This window comes from Mchenga conophoros, linkage group LG14 (genome assembly GCF_057382185.1).
Source record: "Mchenga conophoros isolate Kocher_MC1m ecotype Shallow Benthic linkage group LG14, M_conophoros_male_GT1.1, whole genome shotgun sequence".
NCBI classification, from domain to species: domain Eukaryota; kingdom Metazoa; phylum Chordata; class Actinopteri; order Cichliformes; family Cichlidae; genus Mchenga; species Mchenga conophoros.
Genome location: NC_140539.1, coordinates 33,323,092 through 33,346,301, shown reverse-complemented (window position 1 = coordinate 33,346,301; position 23,210 = coordinate 33,323,092). Strand labels below are relative to the sequence as shown.

Sequence of the window (23,210 nt, the reverse complement as noted above, 5' to 3'; positions counted from 1 at the left end):
CCATAACTCATAAGGTCTTGCCCAGATTGTCCGGTCGAAGATTACATAAACTGTAAAGGATATTACAATTCCATTTGCTGTCGAAATAAGTAGATGTTAACGTTAAAAAGTTGTGACATGTCTTATCAAAAATGTATCTTTTGGTACATAATCTTTTACTTTTAATTTCACACTATGTTTAATTGGGGAAGGTGCCCGCTAATAAAGGGCTTGCCTTTTCCAGTCTACCTTTAAACGCTCTTGTCCCAATCGGAGCCGTAAGTCCCGCCCTATTGGTGATTACGTCACTGGCGTCATAAAGTTTGATGTCCTCTCCAAAGTTTAGATCCGACTGGGGCTAAACTTTTTTTTTTTTTCTAGAAAGTGAGCTGCGGAGATTTGTACCGCTCACTATGAGCCTTGCTTAAAAGAATATCAACAACAGCTTGGACTTGGCCCGACACTCAGAAAAAGTTGGACTCTTTCACTCAACCGTTTGTGGTGTTTTTTCGTCTTTTGTGGCTGCATCTGCGTTTTTTGGGGGGACGAGAGCATAAATTCCAATGTGGAGTTTATGCGCTTTGTTACGTTAACAAGTATGCCAGCAGGAAAAAACAGGAAAAGGCTGTCTTTCATTGCAGATTTCGACAGCTAACACACTTTGGAAGAATATCAAGTGCTCGACTTGTAAAGTTTAGAATGACTCCGAATAACTTTTACTGAGTGTCGTCGAGATTTTCAGATTTCTCCCGGCGTGGAAAAAAAGTTTGGGATTGGCTCACGTTTATTTTTTAACTTCCGAAGCCTAACTTTTTTGGGACATAAAGTTCGAAGACTGTTTTTGGGACAATGGATCCGAGCCAGCACAACCCTCCTGCCGGACACCAAATCGTCCATGTACGGGGCGACTCTGAGACTGACCTAGAGGCGCTTTTTAACGCTGTGATGAACCCGAAAGTCAATACCGTGCCCCACTCTGTGCCCATGAGGATGAGGAAACTGCCAGACTCCTTCTTCAAACCCCCAGAACCAAAGTCTCATTCCAGACAAGTAAGCCCGCCCTGGTTTTTACTGTGCCCGTACTCAGAAATCACAACTAAAAAGCAGGGCCCATCTTGTCGAGTTTCGGCCTTCAGGAGCTACGTGACTGGCACTTAGTTAATAGTTACTTCATCCTTCTCTGGTGCCATTTTTAGCCTTCAGCGTTATTGTTTTATTGGTCAGTCATCTTTGAACACACTTATTATTTTTTTAAGTCTTTAAGATATAATAACTTTATTCAGGCGGACTTGTATTGACCTGCTTAAATGAGTGTGCATTTCCATTGATGGGTTGTTTCCCCCCCTCAAACTGCATTTAATTTCCATTTAACACATTTCACAGCAAAAAAACAAAACAAAAGAGAAAAAAACCAAACATTAAAACAGCAAAGGCCGTGAGGGCTTTATTAAACGGCGGAAACATTCTCTTGCAGTCTTTGGCCGTAAGTAACCAAGAAAACCGATGAATATTGCTTAGCGTAGAATAAATTGTGATTAGATGAGTGACAATGTAAAAATAATAAGGGATGGTTTGGTTAATAATTCATGTATAGCTATTTGCAGACGGATAACCGTCATGTTCGTATCATCTTAAATTTCCAATCCGACTTTTTTATGTAAACAACTTGATTTGCTGACAGGAAATCATATGATGGTTAAATTATCCTATATTCACCCACAGCCCCTCCCCGATCCCTTCTTCCATTTTCAGCTCTTCCAAGTTCCCGGTCGCTCCCCATAACTCTGAGGACTTTTTGTAATTAGTGCGCATGCGTGTTGGTGGCAAGCCCTGGATACCTCCCACACCCGAATAAGTCAAAAACATGCCTTCACATGCACATGAATAGAATTTATATACACTTTAAAGTGATTACAAATTATAAGGAGTGACTCAAATATTAAATGGGTAGAAATTATGTAGACTAGTACACACTGTCAATAAATTAAGACTGTGTTCTGTTTTTCATCCTCAATCCATTATTGCACTTGTATTTGAAACAAACAAAGCCTCATGTTTTTTTTATTCTTTCATAAATGTTTGATTTGTCTTTACATTTGCATATGGCCTTTTTTAATTATTACATGATAATTGATGTTTTTAAGTGAGGGTTTTCACTCAAACTCCCCAAAGAAAACTAACTGTGTTGTCTCTCAACCCCAACACAGGCCAGCACTGATGCTGGGAGTGCCGGAGTCCTCATCCCTCACCATGTCCGTGCACACTCATCCCCTGCTTCCTTGCAGTTAGGAGCTGTTTCTGGTGGCTCACTGTCTGGCATGGGCTCAACAGGGGCCTCTCCTCAACATCTTCGTCAGTCTTCTTATGAGATTCCTGATGACATGCCCCTACCAGATGGGTGGGAGATGGCCAAGACAGCCTCTGGCCAGAGATACTTCCTCAAGTATGTATGCTGCCATGAAGTGCATCATACAGTTTGTAAAAGTCTCTGAATGCTTGCAACCTGAAATGTTTTGAAAAATCGGTGATATTCATCTATCTTAACTTTTTATACTTATTTTATACTTATACTTAAGGGCGATCGTGGCTCAAGAGTTGGCAGTTCGTCTTGTAATCGGAAGGTTGCCGGTTCGAGCCCCGACTCAGACAGTCTCAGTCGTTGTGTCCTTGGGCAAGACATTTCACTCGTTGCCTACTGGTGGTGGTCAGAGGGCCCGGTGGTGCCAGTGTCTCGCCTCTGTCAGTGCGCCCCGGGGCTGCTGTGGCTACAATGTAGCTTGCCATCACCAGTGTGTGAATGGGTGGATGACTGAATGTAGTCTAAAGTGCTTTGGGGTCCATAGGGACTAAGTAAAGCGAATACAGGCCATTTACCATTTATTTAACATTATTACATCAGATGTCAGAAAATCCCCAAAATGGAAAATTTTGTCTAATTTTATGAGAACATTTTATATTTGTGCAAGTTCTAAAAAATGTGTTTAAAATCTTTGATTGCAATTTTATACATACATATTGTTGGAATAATCTTACTGATATTTACAATATGTATATCCCTGCTTATAAAGCAGTACAATCACTGGTTCAAACTTCTTTTTTTTTTGTTGTGACAATGAAAGTTACCAAAGAATTGGTCTTGTGACAGGTCTCTATAGAGACCTCTGTACTACAAAGCAGGATTTAATCTTATCTGGGTAACTTCTGGATTAGCTCTGAAGTTTAACCCTTAACCCTAACCTGCTCCGGAACAGGTTAGGTTCCTGATTAGAGATCAGCAGGTATGAAATCACCACCTACTGACCAGGCAGTTCTTCAGAAACTGGCATCACCCTGCCTGAACAATCCCTCTGTGGGTAGAGTAGGTGGCTCTAGTTTTTCAGTAGTGTCTAAAGTCTTTGTGTTAGCTGATGAGCATCGGTGATAAATCTTGATTCATTCCCATATTTGTCAGCAACAATTTTACTCTTTGATAAGTGTTAGTCAGTAATATACGATCCTAAAACAGGACACCTATACTGCACTTTCTAACCTCATTTCAAATTTGTACATAGACTAAGCCTATATTTGAATTCTGTTGTTGTATTTAAACTTACTCTTAAATCCTTAAAAGACACAGATTGTAGCTGAGAGAATGAAAACTATAACTGTCTTATGCAAATTTGATGGGAATAGTTGATAACAGCTCATCAGATTCTCCAATATCTTAATGGGATATTTTTATCTGTTAACTCAGACAAGTGGCTACACTTTAATAATAGCTTTCTAACTAAAGTGGATACAAATACTTACATCATTTATGTAACCTCTTCATATTTTTCTCATTTTAAAGTTTACTCTTTCTTTGTAAAATCAGCTACTAGTACACTAATCAATGTGATCAGATATTACCAGCACCACCTCTTTCATGTGAACTCACGTGTACCTCGATTGGGAAGTCCTGGGCTAACTTAGTGAGTTAATAACCAGCTTAGTGTGACCACTTACCCGAACGCCAGTGTTAGGGTGAGTAAATCTGGATAACGAAGGATACCCTGGGTATGCTGAACTCGCTTCGTAGTACAGGGCCCAGCTCTCAATACTACATCTCTATTCAGCATACATTATGCTGACAATGATTTTCAAATCTGTTACACAATAGTTGCCACTGTGTCCAGAAAGAGACAATTGCAATAGTTAAATTGTAGGTTATTAAATTTGGTGGGCTCAGCAAACAAGAGAAGTCTTTTGAGCAATGATTGCTGTATCTAGTGCTCCTTTTCTTGGTCTCAGGTTTCAGTAGAGACAATGGAGCACTGTAGCTCCCCCAGACAGCAAAGAACAGTTCTGCAAAGCTCCTCTGCTACTCAGTAGATCTTCTTCGCATTAATCATCCATAGTAATGTAGATTTCTTGTTTGCAGGTACTGTAGAGACCTTTAGGCTTGTCACAGGATGTATCGATTACTTCTCGGGTTTTGAGGGCTTTGGTTCTTTAATACTTTTTTGTGCATTTGTTACCCTTTTTATTTCCACTGTGTGTAGCTCTGGGCAAAGATGGGTTGAATTATTCATAAAAGTGGCGTGCTTGTCAACAATTTATGTTAATGTAATCTGCTCATTGTGAAGCCTTCTAAAGTTTATGAACTCTTCAGCAGCTCTTGTTTAAAAAAAGGCTTGACACTCAAAGTCCTCATTCTTTACTCAAAGGCAAAATGTTGTCAGTTCTAGGAAATGTTACTCTCTGACGCAGAGTCTGGACAAACATGATAGCTTCAAACTTACTTGGATCCCAAAAAAAAAGAGAGCTTTCATTACCACATGTTTTAAGGTTGCACATCTGGAGAACATCTGGCCCATTTTGTGGAGGCCAAAAAAATAATGGACAGGGAATAGAGGAATCAAAACAGTACTCTGAAAGACTCGAGATCTTTATGGTTCTTTAGAGTATTTTATCCTAAAATACTGATAAAGGCAGAATAAAATATAACGTGTATAAAATTGGCAGTATAAAAGCCATAAGTTCACAAGTCAGGTGTGTTAACCGAGAGTCTTTCTGTGTATAAAAACAGTCATTTGATCTCATTGGTCGGTAATTATTTTTTTTTTAAATGCTAAACTATCCAATTATTCATAGATGATATAATATATACCTGTTTATATAGCGTATACCTGAGGGCCTCTTCCTTTCAACTCACATAGAGTTTGATGTTAACGGGATGTGAAACACATTTCTTTGCAGAGACTTAACTGTTTTTCCAACTGGCATGTTATACAACCAGAGTGAGTATAGTACACTGTGTTTGTGTTTGAGTACGGAAAACGCGAGGAGACATCTTCCACACAGATCAAAGAGCAGATATTTGATCTGGAATAAAAGCAGGCTTGCCAGAGCTGCTGGAAAAGACACTCCCCTATTTATAAACAGGGGCTGTCTGACCAAGATGTGTTGCAGAGAGAGTGAAGCAGAGCAAGAGTGTGCGTGTGTGTGTGTGCGCGCTAGCTATGGACTAGTGGGGGTGGGGAGTTGGTCACCAGCTAGGAAAGCAGAGAGTTGGGGGTTCACATTTCACTCTGGTTGCTTGCTGTTGTCCTTAGAGATAAATGAACCCAGGGTTGAAGTATTTTTTTTTTTAAGATACTATTTGTTTATTACTGTACTGCAGGATTATGCGTAACAATAACTGGCCTCTGAGTCAGTGAGTCTCTAGATTTCGATGCCTCACTCCTTCAGGAGTCATGCTCTGTTTTGGTATGAATGGAGCTGTGACTCTGTGATGGTGCCTCTCTGTGTCAATGAAGTTAAATGGCAGCCATGTGGAGATCACTAGAAGAGGGGGCCAAAAGAAACTGTGCCCTCCCCCTTTGTCCCAGCAGCGAAACAGTGATCTTTATTCAGACGACGGGCCTGTTGAGACTCATGTGAGCCTTCCCGAAATAGACAAATGGCTGACATGAAGTTTAAAGATGGGGGTGAGAGAGTGGTGGCTTTGTTAAGACTTTAACCTTCTTCACACCTGAAGTTCTGATATTTTTTTAAAAATTTAGTTTAATTTTGGTGTAAATACTAACCAGTGATGATAAGTGACAGATTTAGCACTTTTTTTTCTCCTTTAGAGTAGCAAATGGTGTTGAAGCGATATAAATATCATTTGATAAAAGTGATGCACCTTTTAAACCAAATTTTAAAAAATGAGACATTTTGTTATAACTGTTGGTGGTGATCAATAGTCGCAGCCCTAATGGTAATCAGAGTCAAATAGGATGCCGTCTTTTTTTGTTGTTTTGGCTGTTACATAAAAACAAATACTTGGAGAACGTCAACAAAGTCTGTTGACCTTTCGTCTTTTTCACAGCAGTTTGCTGCGGCCTTTGATTTATGACAGCCAGGGCACAGAGGTTGGGTCACCTTGGTTGTTGGTGGGACGGGGGCAGGGATGGTCTCCAGGGGTGGGTCATAAACTAATGAAGGTTTCTAATTTAGACACACCGGTGAACTAGGAGGGGTAATCACTGTTTCCGGGCGCTTATTAAATGCAGCTTTGAAAGAGCTTTCAGTTCGTGGGAAGTCAGCTCAAAGCAGAGTAAAGCTCTGGAGGGGGGGAGGCTATTATCTGCCCTGAGGGGCAGGTAGATCTACGTGTTGATGGACACTTTTGTCTTTTCTCGACTGGGTTTTTTAAATGTTTTGATGAGCTTGGTTTCACATGAAAAGAGCAGACTATGTGTCTCTCTTAAGGTTTAACTCTGCAGTGGCTAAAGATGATTCATGATTAGATATGCAAGGAGATGATTATCCACTGTGAAGAACTTTAATAAATCCTTTCTTTAGTGTTATGTTTTTAAAAAACAAATTATTTTCTCAGACTTACACTGCTGCAGAGTCCCGGGTAAATCGGCTAATAATCAGCTTTTACTATACTCTGTCTGTGATTTCCTGAACATCTGTTGCTCTAAATACAAGTCAGAGATTGCCTGTTTGCACAGGAAAGATGTTTATTTAGGCCTTATGCTCTTGCTGTAGTACATTATAATAACTCTGTTATGCTGATTTTAAACTATAAGATTATATTGATAAATCAATTCCAGCAGATAACATGGTAATATTTACTGCATTTAAAACAAAAATGGCCTAGTCAAGCTTTAGGCTCTCCAACTGTCGCCATGAATTGAGCAAATAAAGCTGCAATTGCAGTGTTATGTTGTCTTTTAAACCATAGTCAGACTTTAACTACTTGACAGTTTTTCATCTAGTCATTAATACTGTAGTGATGTAATAAATTAAATAAAAACAATATCAATTCATTTTTAAATTCACTAACAAGTTTTACCTTTATAGCTTGGCTAACACTGATCTTATAGTAAATGAAATAAATGGTATATATAATTGTTTTGCGATGAGTTTAAAGTGATAAATATGCAAATTGGTTTTCATCCTAAGACGTTGTAAACTAAGACCACTTGGTCAGTCACAAATGGTGCTGGGAAGACTGGGCTGTAAGCTTGTGCAAAGCCCTCATTTGGAGCAACTTTGTGTTTGACAAACTTTTGGTTTATTGACCACACACAGACAAGAACCTTCCTGTTCAACTTTGGCCTGTCAGCTCAGTACACAAACTGGACTGTGAGAAAGTCAGACTAATGTTTACCGAAGGTTTGATGTAACACCTCTGTTTCAGACATCAATGCCTCCACTGTCACTAAGGGCATCTCCACAGAGAAGTAGTCTCTGAGAGGTGGACCTCTCAGGTGGGATTTAGAGATTTCGAAATACTCGGATAACCTTATTTTAATATTGATATATTATTTGACTAAAAGTATGCACCTATTAATAAGTTTGCAATGTTACTTGGTAAATGATTAAGAGAAGTGCTTATGCGGAGTACTTTGTCAGGCAAGTTTTGCTTAAAAAAAAAACCCCACCTATTAATCTTTAATTACGACAATCCCTAAAATTACATTCAATCTTGAAATTACTCTTAAAAAATAAACAGTGGAAAAACCGAGGAACATTCAGTCCTGGTACTTCATGAACTAGTTTCCTCATTAATACAAACCACCCTTCAAAGGGAAACTTAAAGCCACAATAGGGTCACAAAGGTTGCCCCAATAATCTCTCTTGATGATGTCCTGCTGATAGAGAGGCAGCCAGGCATCTCCAGTCAACGAGAGTGGAGGTGGTCACCCTCAACTTAGAGGCCTGATTACATCTGGCCTCCCCCAGTGCACTCTTAAGTCATTGGCTTCAACCAACTTCCAAGCACATACTCCCAGGGTGGAGCTCCTGTGGTCTGACGATCCCATTTTTAACATTTGACAACTCAGCTGTGGGAGTGCTTCATCACTGCTGCACTTCTCATAGCTTCACTCCCCTGTATTACACCAGCGAAATGCAGCACTTGACATCTGGATTTGAAGATGTGCAATTTCAGTGGAATAAACAGTCAGCCTGGACTGAAATCGAGCTTTGATCTGGTGTTTTGAAGGTGGCAGAGGTTATTTGGAGACTTTATGTTTTTTGAGTAGTAAATTCTCTACAAAGCCAGATGCAAACGGCCATAGTTTTCATGAGCATAAACAGGCAGGCTGTGTGTTTGTCATACTAGTTTATAATACTACAGTAATTCACTGCAGCTTTTGAAAAATCAAGTGGGGGAATTCAGACTTTTGCACGTAAGGGATCGTGAACCCTTTATAGCACACTCCGGAAACCTGAATCTCTTAAATCTCAGATTTTTCAGTCAGTCCTTAACGATTAGCACTTTGCATTGTATTTTTACTCCAGTTAGTCCTGAGCAGGAAACTTATAAGTCATCCCATATATCATTTCAGCAAAGTAGAGTTTTGCCTTCATGCCTCAGCAAGACATGGTCAAACATGACAACTTGAACAAAAGATGGAAAGTAATGGATCGCATTTGAAAGACATTGTTCTTCTTGGCTGCAGTACCTGGTCATTTGCAGAAGAAATGATGTGTTATAGTTTGTCTGTGATGATTCCCAGACAAACATGAGACTTTTTTTTTTCCCCACCACCTTGTCCCGTCATCTAAACTAGGATTTGGGGTTGGAACACCAAAAGATGTTTGTGTTAACAAAAAAAAATCCCCCTTAAGGGACTTAATTTGGGGGAGGAGGATGTTGTTGTTTATGTAAACCATGTGACAGAAATAGAATCTAGCTGCTAGTTCATTGTTTATGGATTGAAACGTGTCTATACAGGTTACATTTTTTTGTGGCATGTAGACTTATTTTATTCTGTCCATTCATGTGCTTAGTGTGTAATCACACAGCAGCAGTTTGTGTGTAAAGAGTCAAAAGACGCCATTTATTTTAAGCATTCTCTTAATGTTTGGGTCGCAGCTTGAATGAGAGTTTTGAGAGCACAGTTTTACAGCTTACTTAAAAAAAATTGTAAACTTTTTTTGCACTTGTATGGATCAGGACCAACCCCAAAAATATCTTGCCCATCCCCGGGTATGCAGTAGGGGGCAGGGTACAAAGGCTGCCTTGCTGTGCTCGTTGTGGTGTCAGAAACATGTAAAGAAAACACCGAGCAGTTGTGACCGTGGGGTTGCAGATCATCAGCAATTCCTAACAGCAACTGGTGGCCTCCAGCCGTCCCAACAGTTGCCATGACATTGTTTTGTTTTATGTTTCACCTACAGGAAGCCGTGCAGCTGACCATATATGGTTGGTGGCAGGTTCAGTGAATAGATTATCTTTTAGTTTTAAAACCTGGTGATGAATTACTGACTCTTGGTAACTCATTTACCGGTTTTCTCAGTTTCTTTTCAATATTCTTTTCAGCACTATTGAACAGAAAGTCGATTTCATCACAGGCTTTTAGATCATTATTGCCTGTATTTTGAACTAAGGCTTTGTTTACAGTTGTTGTGGTTGATTTGATCAACGGAAGTTGGCAGTTCTAACTAGTCTTTGATAGAAAATTCAATATACCTTTTATCTGTGCATAACTTCAAGAATCTGATTTTAAGGTTTTAAAGTTTTATGTTCCTATCAGTGTTTTCTTTTTTTCCCCACTTTTAGCAGTTTTTTTTTTTTTGCCATTGACGTGCAAGGATGTGCAGGCCTCTCATTTACAATAAACCCTCCCTTCCCTTTTACCCTAGTGCCCGTCTCCCTGCCTCCTCCCCTGTTCTCCCCCCACCCCTCCCCCCCCACCCCCCCCATAACAAATGTCATAGTTTCCAGAGTGGGGAAAAAGGCAGGAAATGGGGCAGGGCGGGCACTCAGACTGTAACAGAACCACAGCAACTCACACAGCCAATGGAATTCAGGGGATTTGCTTCTGTAGATTTTTTTTTTTTTAACTTTCACTTGTTTTTTTTCTTTTCTCCAGTTATATGCCCCTCCTCTCCCTGACCTTTCTTTCTCAAGGCCCCCCCAGTCTGAGCAGTTCCAACTATTTTGCTTGGTTTGCGGTGCTTGTGTGGGTGTGTGTGTGTATATGTGTGTGCGTGTGAGGGCTGGGGGAGGGTTCGGTAGGGGATTTGGCAGCTCCTTTGATCAATAAAGCATAAACAAGAGGGGGCTTCAAAATGGGCTGCATTGTATCGGGGGAGGAGTGCTGAGTCAGGTCCTCTCGCTCTCTGGCCTGGGATCGAGAGCAGACAGGCAGGCTGGGATTACCGCAGAGGCCAAGAGAAACTCTCTGAATCTCTCATTTCACCCAGCTGTTCCAAAATCTGTGCTAATGGCGTTTAGGGATCAAATTAACAGTGAGTTGTAAAGAAACGCAGTGGGTGGAAGGACACCATTAGAACCTGGGGTATAATGGATAGCTGTGGGTAACATTTAGGTGCATGACAAACAAACTATTTTTGCCATGTGTGTTGAAATAACTCAGTCAAGTTACATTATAAATGCAAGATTTGTGGTGATGTATGAAACAAAAACACTTGAATTTCATGCCTTTTGTATGAGATTAGTTTTTGTTTCTTTTTCAAAAAAATGGGATAGTTAAAAAAAAAAAAAAGAGAGAAAACAAGTGAATAGTGGGGTTTTAGGTCGTAGCTCAGTCTGTGCCTTTGTCAAGCAGGTGAAAGCTTTGTAAATGTGGCGCCAGATTGTTAAAGCCCCTGACACTCTGTAGTGTCCGAGCCGCTTCCAGGAAAAAAGGACCCCCTGCATTGAGCCCTGGGACTGACCCTCCCTCAATAGAGAGGGTCCTGCTCGGGAGAGGAGGGCTTCCTGTATTAGCTTTCCATCTTAATCAAGCAACAAGTACCAACAAAGCACTAATTATCAATGCCTTCACAGAATGAAACACAATGCCTCCTCCCCCAAGCCTCAGTCCTGTTCCAGCAAAGATGAGCCAGAAAATAGATGGAGCAACATTGTTTGATGTTACAATGGGTGTTTTAAAACCAATCATAGGCCGCTACACATTTTCAAGAAGCTTTCAGCCTGACTTGACTTATTTTCATTTTTTGCAGTGTGCTGCTTTTGTTTTGTCTTATTTCAAATATAATTTAATGTGGTTTTTTTTCTTTTTTCCATTGTTATTCAATACACATAGATTCAAATCATGAATGAATGAGTAGTGTAAATCTAGACTGAATCCAGGCTGGAACACACACAGTCAACATTGAGTTTCGCTTCCAGTAACAGTCATCATTTACAGAACGGGGGGGGGGGGGTAGATTCAGTGTTTTTGTCCATGAGGTTGATGAAATGGGTCTGAGTCAACATTTATGTGTTGTATTGACATAGCCCTAGTTTGGCCTTACTGCTTATTAGTTGTAGGAAATCATAGATGGTCATTTCTGTGACTTATTTTTATTGGCTGTCCTATCTCCTTACAGCCACATTGATCAGACCACCACTTGGCAGGATCCGCGCAAGGCCTTGCTCCAGATGAACCAGCCTGCCCCTCCCAGTTCTGTGCCAGTCCAGCCGCAACCTATCATGAACCCAGCCAGTGGTGTGTATCTGTTGATTTTGTCAAATTTAGTTTTTATATCAGCGGCAGTGCATGAAATGCATTGTGTAATTTTCAGCAGTGAATGGCAATTATTTCAGTTCTTCCTTTGCACAACGTTCATAGTGTATTTTTTTCAACATGCATTTTTTGTGTGTTCACATATGTAAAGCAAAACAATAAAAAAAAAAGAAGAAAAAAATTATACCGAACAAGTCAGGTACAGTCTGGTTCTTACCTGTTACTACTTGGTGTACCTCAGGTCTGTCCATACAGTTGGAATTTGCCCTAGGTGAGGGAAGACTGAGGCAGAACGTTACGCGTCCTGTTTGACATGTTTGGGAACTCTGACTCAATAGCTACTTTTGCACATGCACACACTGTGTGATGTCCTTTAAAGCCATGTGAGAATATAGCAGGGAATCGGTCCACTGAAATCACAGCAAGCGAGTCCTTCCTCTCGCATGCTGTACCTGGCCGCCACCCCTCATCTAAACAAACAGCGTTTCCAGTATTAGAATGCATCTGAAGTGAACCATCTCCAATATGGAGCTACATGTCAGAAAGGCCAGTTTTGGACAAAGGCCAGATTAGAAACTGGGTAAAGATTAAAGATTACCGATCTGGTAACCCATTGTTAGTCATCTGTCAACTGTTGACAGACAGGATTGTTTGATTTCAGTGGCTGATGGCAATGATTAATTCAGAGATGAAAGATTACGACCATCTCTAATTCTTCTGTCTATTTATTCCTTTTGCTTTCTATATGGGAAGTTTTTGCTTTGTTTTGGTCTCTTTGTCAGCTGACTGTAAGAAGTTTAAAAAATTCTGCCAGTCAATTAAAGCATAGATTGAACCTGTAGGATCTCTTAGACTTTGTTTTTTTTTTTTTTTTGCATCGTCCCTTTAGGATCCCTCCCTGACGGCTGGGAACAGGCTATTACAGCAGAGGGAGAAATTTACTACATCAATCACAAGAACAAGACCACATCCTGGCTGGACCCACGACTTGAGCCACGTTATGGTGAGTTTGCCTTGGACTGAGATTGTTAGTGTTAAAGTGTGTTGTATTGATTAAATATAGGAAAGTCATTGTTAGACACCTGAAAATATAATTAAATGTTCACACTTGAGGGAGGTGTTCCTTCTCCACTTTTGGTTCAAAGTTAATGTAACCACACCAGAGTGCTTTGGGCTATCTAGACATAGCATTGGTGGTTGAAGGCAGATTTTGTTAAAACCCCCACCCTCAAAATTCACACCTACACTTTTGTCAGCCGTTTTAGTTATGGCACAACAGCTGAGTTTGCCATTAATCCCTCGGGCCAAACTAAAGTTAGCTCCGAGTGTGTGGTGGTCAGGGTTGGTGAATTAGTGACAGAGCCAGGTACATGTGTTCGGACTACTCTGTGGCCATGGGAATAAGCTAATCCTCCCGTGTGCCAGAAAGACTTCCTGAGATGAGGGCTTATGTCACTCTGACTCATTTATTCTTCAGGTGACATGCTTTTCATCACTGAAGTGTTCCCCAGGGAACTTTACCCTGGTTCACAAAGGCAACATGTGTGAATCAGCGTGCGGCCCGCTTAAATTTAGTGTTAGTTTTTTACCGAGCATGGCCACTTAAAGGGCAATTTTTATGTAAGCAATTGTGTGTCCCTGTTCTGAAAGCAGACAGGAAAGTTCAAAACAGAGTTGTAAGGGGAGTGGGGCAGCTGGGGAGAGATGGAGGCTTTAATCGGCAAAGCTCTTTGAAGGTTTATAAGTCTTGAACACACAAGGCTGCTGGGCCCCTGAAAGCGAGAGAGGGGGAGAAAGAGTGAAAGAGACAGGCTCTTAACTCATTATGTGCCATAAACATGATTTTGTTCCTCATGGTATAACATTTTTTTTTTAATAATAATTGTTAAAACGTCACATTTATACTGCTTGTATTTCTCATTTGCGGCAGTTTGTACCTTCTTAGGTTTACAAAAAATTGTAAAACTTATGAATTTTGAACTGTTTTTTTAATTCCAGTAGTTTTGTTTGTTATCATTTTTTTGTATGCATTTGCACTTTTGTACTATTTAAGTAAGCTCCTGTGCGTCAGAAACCCCTATACTGCTGCTATGTAGGTCTTCAATCATAAGCCAACTGCTTTGATAATGGAGGCTAATTTGAGCTTTGAGAAGAAAAGCAGCAGAGTGCCTTTAACTGAGGGTTGTTGCCGGCTGCCTTCCCACTGTGTGAGGCCCAGTGCAGGCACAGCCCCATTCTGCTGTAGCTCCAGACAGACTTGAATCTTTGCCAGGCCTCTTTATTCTGTGTTCCAACTCTTAATCTGTTCCAGACCTTTTCAGTCAAAGAACTCTAAAGAGGGGAGGGCATGGGAGTGGTGGAGGGGGGCAAGGCGAAAGGGGAGGAAAGAAAAACTGAGGAATAGAGAGAAAATGACGATGGGATAAACATGCATCCTGTTTAAGATCCAAAAAGGTGGTGAGCAAGCTGCGAGTCCACGGTGACGTGGGAGTTCAAAAGGGGACTGGCTAATGTGGATGTCATATCCTATATGTGTTGCTGTGGGCACATACAGGAAATGACAGCAGAAAGACCAAAAAATTCCCCTGGGACTTCAATGTTTTCATCTGAAGACTTGGCGTAATACTGTTTGAGTACTGTCAGAGTACTAAACCAGAAAAGCTGGAACCTTGTTGAAAATGTCGCTGTCATAGGGTAGTTTGGCATTTGTGATACAAACAGAATTAAGAAATGTCATGTGGAAAAAGTCAGGAGCAGCTTCTTAACTCTCAAACAGCATCCCGTGGATGGATAGTTTATGTTTGAGTTTTGCCAAACTTTGCCAAAATATTCTATGCTTTTTTTTTTGCTTTTTTTTTTATTGGTGACCATTAAATGGAATTGAGTGTACGCATTAATAGATTTCTATTAGAAGTGTCAGATACAGCTGTATTATAACCTGTTAGCCTACACTCTTGATTTTCGCCTGACTTATTTTTTTCATGCCTCTCAGAGCCAAGTCGGCACAGGCTGGTTTTAGCTTACTGAGTACAAGATGATAAAACTTTGTTTGCATCACATCCAGTCTGTTTTGCCGCTTTACTTATCTTGATGCTAGAAATACAACACCTTCCCAAGATGCCTTTTTTTTTTTTTTTTTGTTAAACTTGTTAAATCGAAAGCAGGTAAATATTTACTAAGTCTTAAAAGGTGCTGAGGCCTGGTCATATAGAGAGCTTCCCACAGCTGGCACACCCTCAACTTTACCTGCCCCAGGTGATCTTGTGGTGTAATATGCCTGCCAGTGTGATTGACTGATAAGGGGTTGTGTCGCTGGCTCGTTGTCTTGCAGGAGTGCGTGAAGAAGACAAAAGGCAGACAGCATTAACTTGTCTCTTATCTGACTGGCTCACCGGCAATCACTACCTCTATGTGCTGCTTACTCAAACCACCTCTCCAAAAGTACACACACACTCTCACACACAGTCTTCTTTGCCTTGAGTGGCCTCCTTTTAAAATATCAGTCTGGCCCTGAAATGAACCTATCCTTGGCAACTATCTCGCCCACAGATGTAATTCCCTTCTTTGATATCTGCATTGCTTGTGCATAGTTCATCCAGTAACATTGGTTATTGTTGCTATTTGGTCTGCAAAAAGAGTCCTTGACTTGGTTTTGCAGCAGGAACTTTGCTCCCCTGAAGGAAACCGTTGACTTTGACTAATCACATAGTTTTGTTGAGCATAATTTACTTGGCAGAGAACTAACAAGGTTAGCAAATCTTCTGATTTTTGTAGTTTTTTGTAAAATTAGGCGAAACTACGCGATCGTTCTGCAGAATTTTTTCACCTTGTTCTGCAAATTGGCTGGAGGAGGAGGTGATTGGAAGCTGACTTCCCTTTGGCACTGTTCGTATGAATAAAAGGTTACTGTCATAAATAGAAACTGGGGTCAAAATAAAGACCCAGGTTTTGACATTAAAACTTCTCCTTTATCTTTTGGCTTTGTGTATCAGTGGATCTCTCCATATGTGTCCCATCGCTTTTACGCAACTCGTCTTCAAAGCTAAGGCCTTAACAGATCTGCAGCTGCTGACATGGCCCATGCGTAGAGACTCCATCATGAGAACAGTTAATGGTGCCCCGATGGCGGAGCGCTCCAGCCACAAAAGGCTTCAGTATCTGCCAAAGATAAGAAGTAGGGAGAAGTAACAGTCTCCCACGGATTCTCTTGACGTGTGTGTGGGGGAAGCTGCCTACATGAGTCTGTGTGTGTGCGCGCGCTTGGGGTGGGGCTGCTGGGGAGACATTGCGGTCAGAGAGGGGAGGGGACGGTGGAAGGCAAGGCAAGGTGGGGCCTCCAAAGCTTCCCAGGGAGAGCCCTCAGCTATGGTTCATTCAGCCCCTGCAATAGTGTAAACAGACAGTGATTGAATGGTGATGAGAAAGGTGCCGGGGCGGGCAGGACAGAACAGAGAGGGCCAGACCCGCATGAAAGTTGCGCCCCCGCCCCATTAAAGCTTTGTTGTGATTGGCGCTTCAAGCACATAAGCAAACAGCACACCTCGTTGGCTCCTTTATTGTTGGTGCAACACATTCACGTTTACTCCACTGCAAATGTGTGACCTACTTTGCATGCATAGATTGCAGCATCGCATTGTGCTTTACACTTATGTTTATTAGACCCACCCCCACTACACTGAAGAATAACAAAGATTTCATTGGGGAACAGCTGTGTTTTCAGTACAAACACATTTGTTCTGATATTGTAAACATGTAGTCGGCTTACAAATGCTTAATGCAGTAACATTTGTTGTGTAAAAGAGCCTTTAACGTAAATTTAGAAGTGGTACTGTGTTTGCATTACCTTAGGTAGGCCTGCACTATATTAATGGGCACAGAGCAATCATATTGCGTTAAATCAGCTTAAGTGGACACATCAAGCCAGGGTAAGAAGGCAGTCAGTCTCGAGGGATAAGCGGCGATTTGTTTAGAAGGAAACAAAACGCACAATGAAAGGATAAGTCATGACTGATGCAATGTACAAAACTAACAAAGCTCGTCTTAGTCAGCGAGTGGGAGGAGATCAGGTCTTACAGGAATAGTGATTGTTTTAGATACTAGGTGGACAACTTGTGCTGGGACTTCCCTTGTCCTACACAACCTGCTGCACTGGATCCTCTTTTGCAATTTCACTATGTGGACAAATGCACAAGTTGTTGGTCTTGTTATGTAGTATTTAAATGCAGCGATCCATTAAAGAGGTGAGGTAGCAGGAAGTTTCTGAAGAGAGATGGGAAGATACTAGTCTATCTAGTCTGCTAACTAGAAATCATGTATGTTAGTTTTATTGCCAGCTTCTGAGAGCTGACATTGTTAAATTTGCATATATCTCAATATAGTAAAGTCCAAAGGATAAAGGTGTCTCATAAGCACAGCACTTAAGTTTTGCTGTCAGGTCTGAATAGTCCCCCGCTTTGCCTAAAAAATATTTTGAAAGTATAATGATTGTCCTCAGTATTTCCTTTACAACAAAGCAGTTAGCAACCATTTTTTGCAAAGTTTATCCTTGTCGTTACAGCATTTGGGGTCTTTGTATTATGTGCATTTGACTGATATGTAAACAACTTTTATTTTATTTGTAGCTCTGAACCAGCAGAGAATTTCCCAGAGTGCTCCAGTGAAACAGGCCGGGCAGCTGCCTCCCAGCATCAGTGGAGTTATGGGAAGCAACAACCAGATGAGACTTCAGATGGAGAAGGAAAGACTGAGACAGAAGCAACAGGAGCTGCTTCGGCAGAGACCACAGGTCAGGAATCGGAGTTAAAGCAGCTCAAAATATTTTTAAGGCCTTTTGGAAGTGCCAGGGCCTCATGGAAGAACAAATGCTTTTCAGTATGTTTCCACCACGATACTGAACCTCAAACTGTTCATTTGCTGAATGAGTGCAGCAGCAAAATGTTTACACTTTAAAATGTACAGCTTTAAAATCTTGGCAGGGATAGTGGTGGATCCTAAGCCTCTTTGATCAGTCTTTATTGTTACACCACACTGCAGTGAAGTCTTGTGAGTCATCGTCCTTAATAATTATCACTTCCTAAGGTTGATGTGTCACAGTGGTGCCACCCACGCAGGGTGGAGCGGTAGTTTACTCAAGGCTGTGTCATAGTACCAGATTTGGAGCTTTATGATTATGAATGAGAGTGCTGGTGACTTTGTTTACCATGCCTCAGGTTCAGATGGGTTGTTTAAAGTTCACTGTAGGACGTGACCCGTGTGTATGCAGGCACTGGGTTATAAAGGGAAAATTATTGGAACTGTCCTTTTTAAGAGAATATGCTCTGCATGCTTATGTAGCCTGGTTACTGTTGGCTTTTAAAGAAGGAGATTATGAGAGTATGATGAGCACAAACACTTTCTTTCAGATACTTTGGACTATTAGCTATTTTAAAAGCCTTAAAATCAGAATTATGAGTTTATTTACAATTTTTGTTTTTGTTACGTGCATGACAAGTGCCCGCGAGCAAAAGTGGGACCAGACTATTTCAGTGAAGCTGCCTGATTTCACTTAGTGTCTTGTGTAGACAAACACAATTAAAATGATGGATAGAAATTCATCAGTTATGTAAAGAAACATGAGCAACTGAATTATCCAAGGCTCAGACATCCACGGCCACCAGTTAAAATGGAAAATAAAATGTGGAAAGGCACTGCAGACCAGGCAAAGATATAAAGAGGGGTTCTGTCTAGCCGCTAGATTCCAATAAACCCGAAACCCCTGTAACTCTGCTTTGTTTGGATTATGGTGGCTATCATTTATTTACAAATCTTGTAGTGCGTGTCAGGAGTACATTGCATAACGTTAGGCGTGTATGGGGAGTTCAATTTTGGAGCAAAACTTGACACAAATGGAAATGTATGCACTTATGCAATTATGTAATGAAGAATAGGTGAGTGGCTAACTTAAAACCCTTTGTAAGGTAATTAATACTACAGGAAATAAAATGAATTATTGATGTTGCATTGACTATGACTAGCTTATAGTTAGTCCTTCACTTATGCATGGCAACATAAATGTGAAAAACCGTAGAATTGCTGCAACACAATGGAGATTGCTGCAACTTCAAATGCAGATGAGCCATCAGACATGCCTTGCCGGGCGTGTGCTGCTCAGACAGCCGGTTTAGCTAGCTTTATTTTTATGTGGTTTTGATAGTGTCAGCAGGTCATTTATCACACAACTGCAACTTTTGGTTCAGCTGAAACTGTTCCAAAGTTCACTGCAACAGCTGTGTGTTTGAAGAGGTAAATTTACTTTATGCACTTATTGAAAGCGTAGGCTGCCTCACTTTTGTTTCAAGGAATGCACAGATGGCAGATATCAGCAACCTATACTGCACTACATGCTGCAGTGTCACTGAGCCAAGGTTGAAACGTAATCTTATTACTGACTACTTATACTTGATTTATTTTACTTGCTGATACCAAATACTAAGTAGAAAAAAAAAAGTATAATTAGTGCATTTCCAATAGTGTCTTTGTAGAATTTTAATGAGAGCTGAAAATGGTGACTATGGTCAGCTCTGTTCACATCCCCTTAGAAGGAAGGGGGTGAAAAAGAAAAGCATGACTTCATATCCTCAACCTTATCTGATTCCTCATGTGTAGAAAACAATTGTCTACAACTGTGGCCGGCCCCTCATGTAATATGACACCGTGCAAGGAGAGAAATGGAGACCAACATGTCTGACAGCAGACCAGTGAGGCTGTAAAAAAACGCCTCCATGAAGCTCTAGCTGTGTATAATTAGCTTTGGATGTTAGGGGTGGTGTTGACAGTGTTGCTCATGAGTTTTTGTGTCTTATTATCCGCAGGAGCTGGCTCTAAGGAACCAGCTGCCTACCAGTATGGATCAAGATGGCAGCACAAACCCTGTGTCCTCCCCTATGGCTCAAGATGCCCGGACCATGACGGCCAACAGCTCTGATCCATTCCTCAACAGGTTCGGTTTACACATAAGCCAGGCGTGTTCGGTGTGGAACAAAATAAGGAGACAATCAACCGCTACAGTCTGATTGGCACCAGCTGACTTTTGGTTCAGCCCATCAGACTTTATCCTGTTTTAGGGATCTGTGTGCAAAACTTTTTGAGCTGTGGTAGTAAAAACAGAAGGCCAAACTCTGGGCCTTAACCCTCTTCACATGGTAATGACTCATTCAGAGCAGCAGATCTGTGCCTGGAGTTCAGTGATGACCTCTGGTGTACAACTGCTGCAGTAAAGTCAGTCAGAGCTTAAATGGCGACGCAAGTTATGAAATAATACAAGACCACTCTTTTATTTTAAGAGTGAGACAGCCCCCCCACCCCCTCCAAAAAAAATAAATAAAGTGAAAATCTGCTGGTCTGAGGCTGTACAGATTTGAACAACAAAGGTACAGGAAGCTTTTTATTGTGTGAATGCTGCCCCACGGTATGCTGGGAAATAATTTCTAGTAGTTCAAGCTCTAGTTCTTCTGTGTGCACACAAAGTGAGGAAAAGAGCTGAATAGCAAGCAGGCCATGAGAACATGTGGTCCAGTCAGTAGACAGGCCAACCTAATCTCCCCTCCTCCCCCTGTTCCCTGCACTCCTCTGCGCTCACAATGGCCTCATTCATCGTGCCTCTGCCATACTCTGCCTACATATTTTTCTGCTAATTAGTATAGGCTTGTCAAATGTCCTCTCTCTCATTTTGTCTCAGTTGCCCCTTTCATTGCTGCTCTTTGCCTATGTACTGCAATATAGTGTAGATTAAAAAGGGGGAAAAAAAGTGAAGCTCACTTTCAATGGTGTCACTGCAGATTAGTCATCACGTAGCGTTTCTAGAGGGTTGAACCATTTAAATGTGCATGTATGTAAAGGGAGTTAAGGCCGCTGATTTCAACAGTTCACTTTTAAAGTAAACTATAGGCCATTAGAGTTCATTGGTAACAGAGCAGCATTTCTAACCAACATTTCATCATTTCTGCATTTCCAGCGGGACCTACCACTCCAGGGATGAGAGCACAGACAGCGGCTTGAGTATGAGCAGCTACAGTGTCCCTCGCACTCCAGATGACTTCCTGAACAGTGTGGATGAGATGGATACAGGTGAGCCACAGAGACTAATATTTTTGACCCAAGTGGAATAAAAGTGCTCAGTCAAAATAAACAGGCTGGAACCATCTCCTGCCGAGGGGTGCTTAAACATTTTCATTAACCAGTCAGATAAAGGTTTTTCAATATGAACAATTTAGCCGGATTCCTTTCTTCCCGTTTGCTTCCTGCAAATTTAGACTTGAGTCTTTTAAAAAATTGCAGCTTTTAATCTGAAAGGCTACATTTTGAATATAAGAACAAAAAAGATGTTTATTGTCCTGAAAACAGAATGTAGCCCTATTAGGGAAACGGATCATACAAAGGCCTAAGAGATGAGGAGGTGGACATAATGACATTTGTATCTGTTTCACACGTTCTGATTAAATGCGTCGATGCATGTGCACATCAAAACATATGAAATGCTTGCATCTGACTTGAATTCTTGACTCTTGATTCATTTCTGTCTGAATGGGATGGACCGCACTTCTTCTGTCGGTTTGGCTTAATGATTTGCTCACGGCTGCTGATTATTATTGTACATATTTCTGCATTCCCTTCATAACCGAATGCCTTTTTGTTCACAAGTCATTACTGAAATGATTTAAAGTGAACTATTTTAATACATTATCATAAGATATGCCAATTCATTTTGGTTAACTTACATCTAATCATACCTTCTTTTTAAACTAGCTGAAGTTGAGGTTAAAAGTTACTGGTACTGAACTGCTGTAGCCTTGAGAAACTTTTTCACACCTGTTCTGGAGCAAGTAACATCAAACAGTATCAACATTTTTTTTTTCTTCCCTCTTCATCAGGGGACCCACTTGCACCCTCCATGGCAACACAGCCCAGTCGTTTCCCTGACTACCTGGATACCATTCCTGGAACAGACGTAGATCTGGGCACCCTGGAGGGGGAGAGCATGGCGGTGGAAGGTGAGGAGCTGATGCCCAGCCTGCAGGAGGCGCTGAGCTCAGACATCCTCAATGACATGGAGTCTGTGCTGGCAGCTACCAAGCTCGACAAGGAGAGTTTCCTCACATGGTTATAGAAAAGCCGAGCTGGCCACTCCTTCCTCGCTCCTCTACCTACACTCTGAACTTCTGCCTGCTCTAATCTGTGAAGGAATCATAGATGATTTTATCAGACATTTCAGCAAGCCTCTCGGGACTTCTGTGTCTGTGTCAGCATGTAAGGCCAACCTCTTTTTTTTTTTTCCTGGCAGTATTGTTCTGTTCTCTTCACTGGTTGTGTTATCTCTGTATTTTGTCTGTGTCTTCAAGGCTGGCCTATGAACAGACAATTATGCAAGGGTCCCCAAATCTTTCACAGGCCTGTCAGTGAATCTAGGGCATATTTACCCACTGGGCAGGTGCTTCCACTCTTCTGCCCTGATCAGTTATCCCCTGGAGTCTCTGGAGCCTCTTTCTTGCAAAATAGCGTGACGCATCACTACTTAACTGTATTTGGGACTTTTGCATCTAGCTAGTAGCTTTATATTTGGCCTCATGTTTTTATTCTTTTTGTTGTTGTTGTTTTGTTTTTTTCAACAAGCCTGAAAAACCAAAAATGATGTATTTGGAGCATAAAGAACAATACTGATTTGGAGTAAAGGTAACGTGAGGCCCATGTTGCTTGGGGTGGGGGTGGGAGGGGTTCGAACCTGCGGATTGACTGCACCGCTGCTTGGCTGTGCCAGCAAGTCTAAGTTAAACCTTTGATAGATCAAGTGCCTTCAGTTGTATTTTTTTTTTTTTTTTTTTTTTTGAGATGCGAGCGACACGAATAAATACCCACATTTCTATAATTCAGCGACAAGCACACTGCTGTTCCCGTAAACGGCAGGCATACTTCCCTCTAATGTTCAATGATCAAAATTGTATGTTTGGGGTTCCCAGCCTGATTCACAATCCATTCGTCGTTTTATCTTTTTTAGTGTTCTATTTTTAGATAACTATATATGTATGATAGTTTAGATCAAATGGCATTTTACTTTCTTTTTTTCCTTCTTTCATACATGGATTGAATCATTTTATTTTATTTTTTTTAGACGGGGTCGTCTGTTATATCGCAGCACGACACTTCAATGAGATCAAACCAGCCAGGACTTAATCTTGGTGGTCTGATTCTGTTTGGACTCTTTTTAAACCCATTTATCTGATTCTCTCGTCTCTGCTTTACTGTATCCACTTTAATGTT

At 41.1% G+C, this 23,210-nt stretch overlaps 1 protein-coding gene across 1 annotated transcript; it reads left to right on the top strand.

The window, feature by feature from the left end:
• The first annotated feature begins 317 nt into the window (after positions 1–317).
• Positions 318–22,653, top strand: yap1 (Yes1 associated transcriptional regulator). Its single transcript, XM_085244036.1, has 8 exons — positions 318–1,029; positions 2,187–2,422; positions 11,782–11,900; positions 12,808–12,921; positions 17,540–17,703; positions 19,769–19,896; positions 20,911–21,023; positions 21,827–22,653. Exons 1-8 carry the CDS (start codon positions 829–831, stop codon positions 22,060–22,062), a joined length of 1,311 nt encoding a protein of 436 aa, XP_085100162.1. The 5' UTR covers positions 318–828; the 3' UTR covers positions 22,063–22,653.
• The last annotated feature ends 557 nt before the right edge of the window (positions 22,654–23,210 follow it).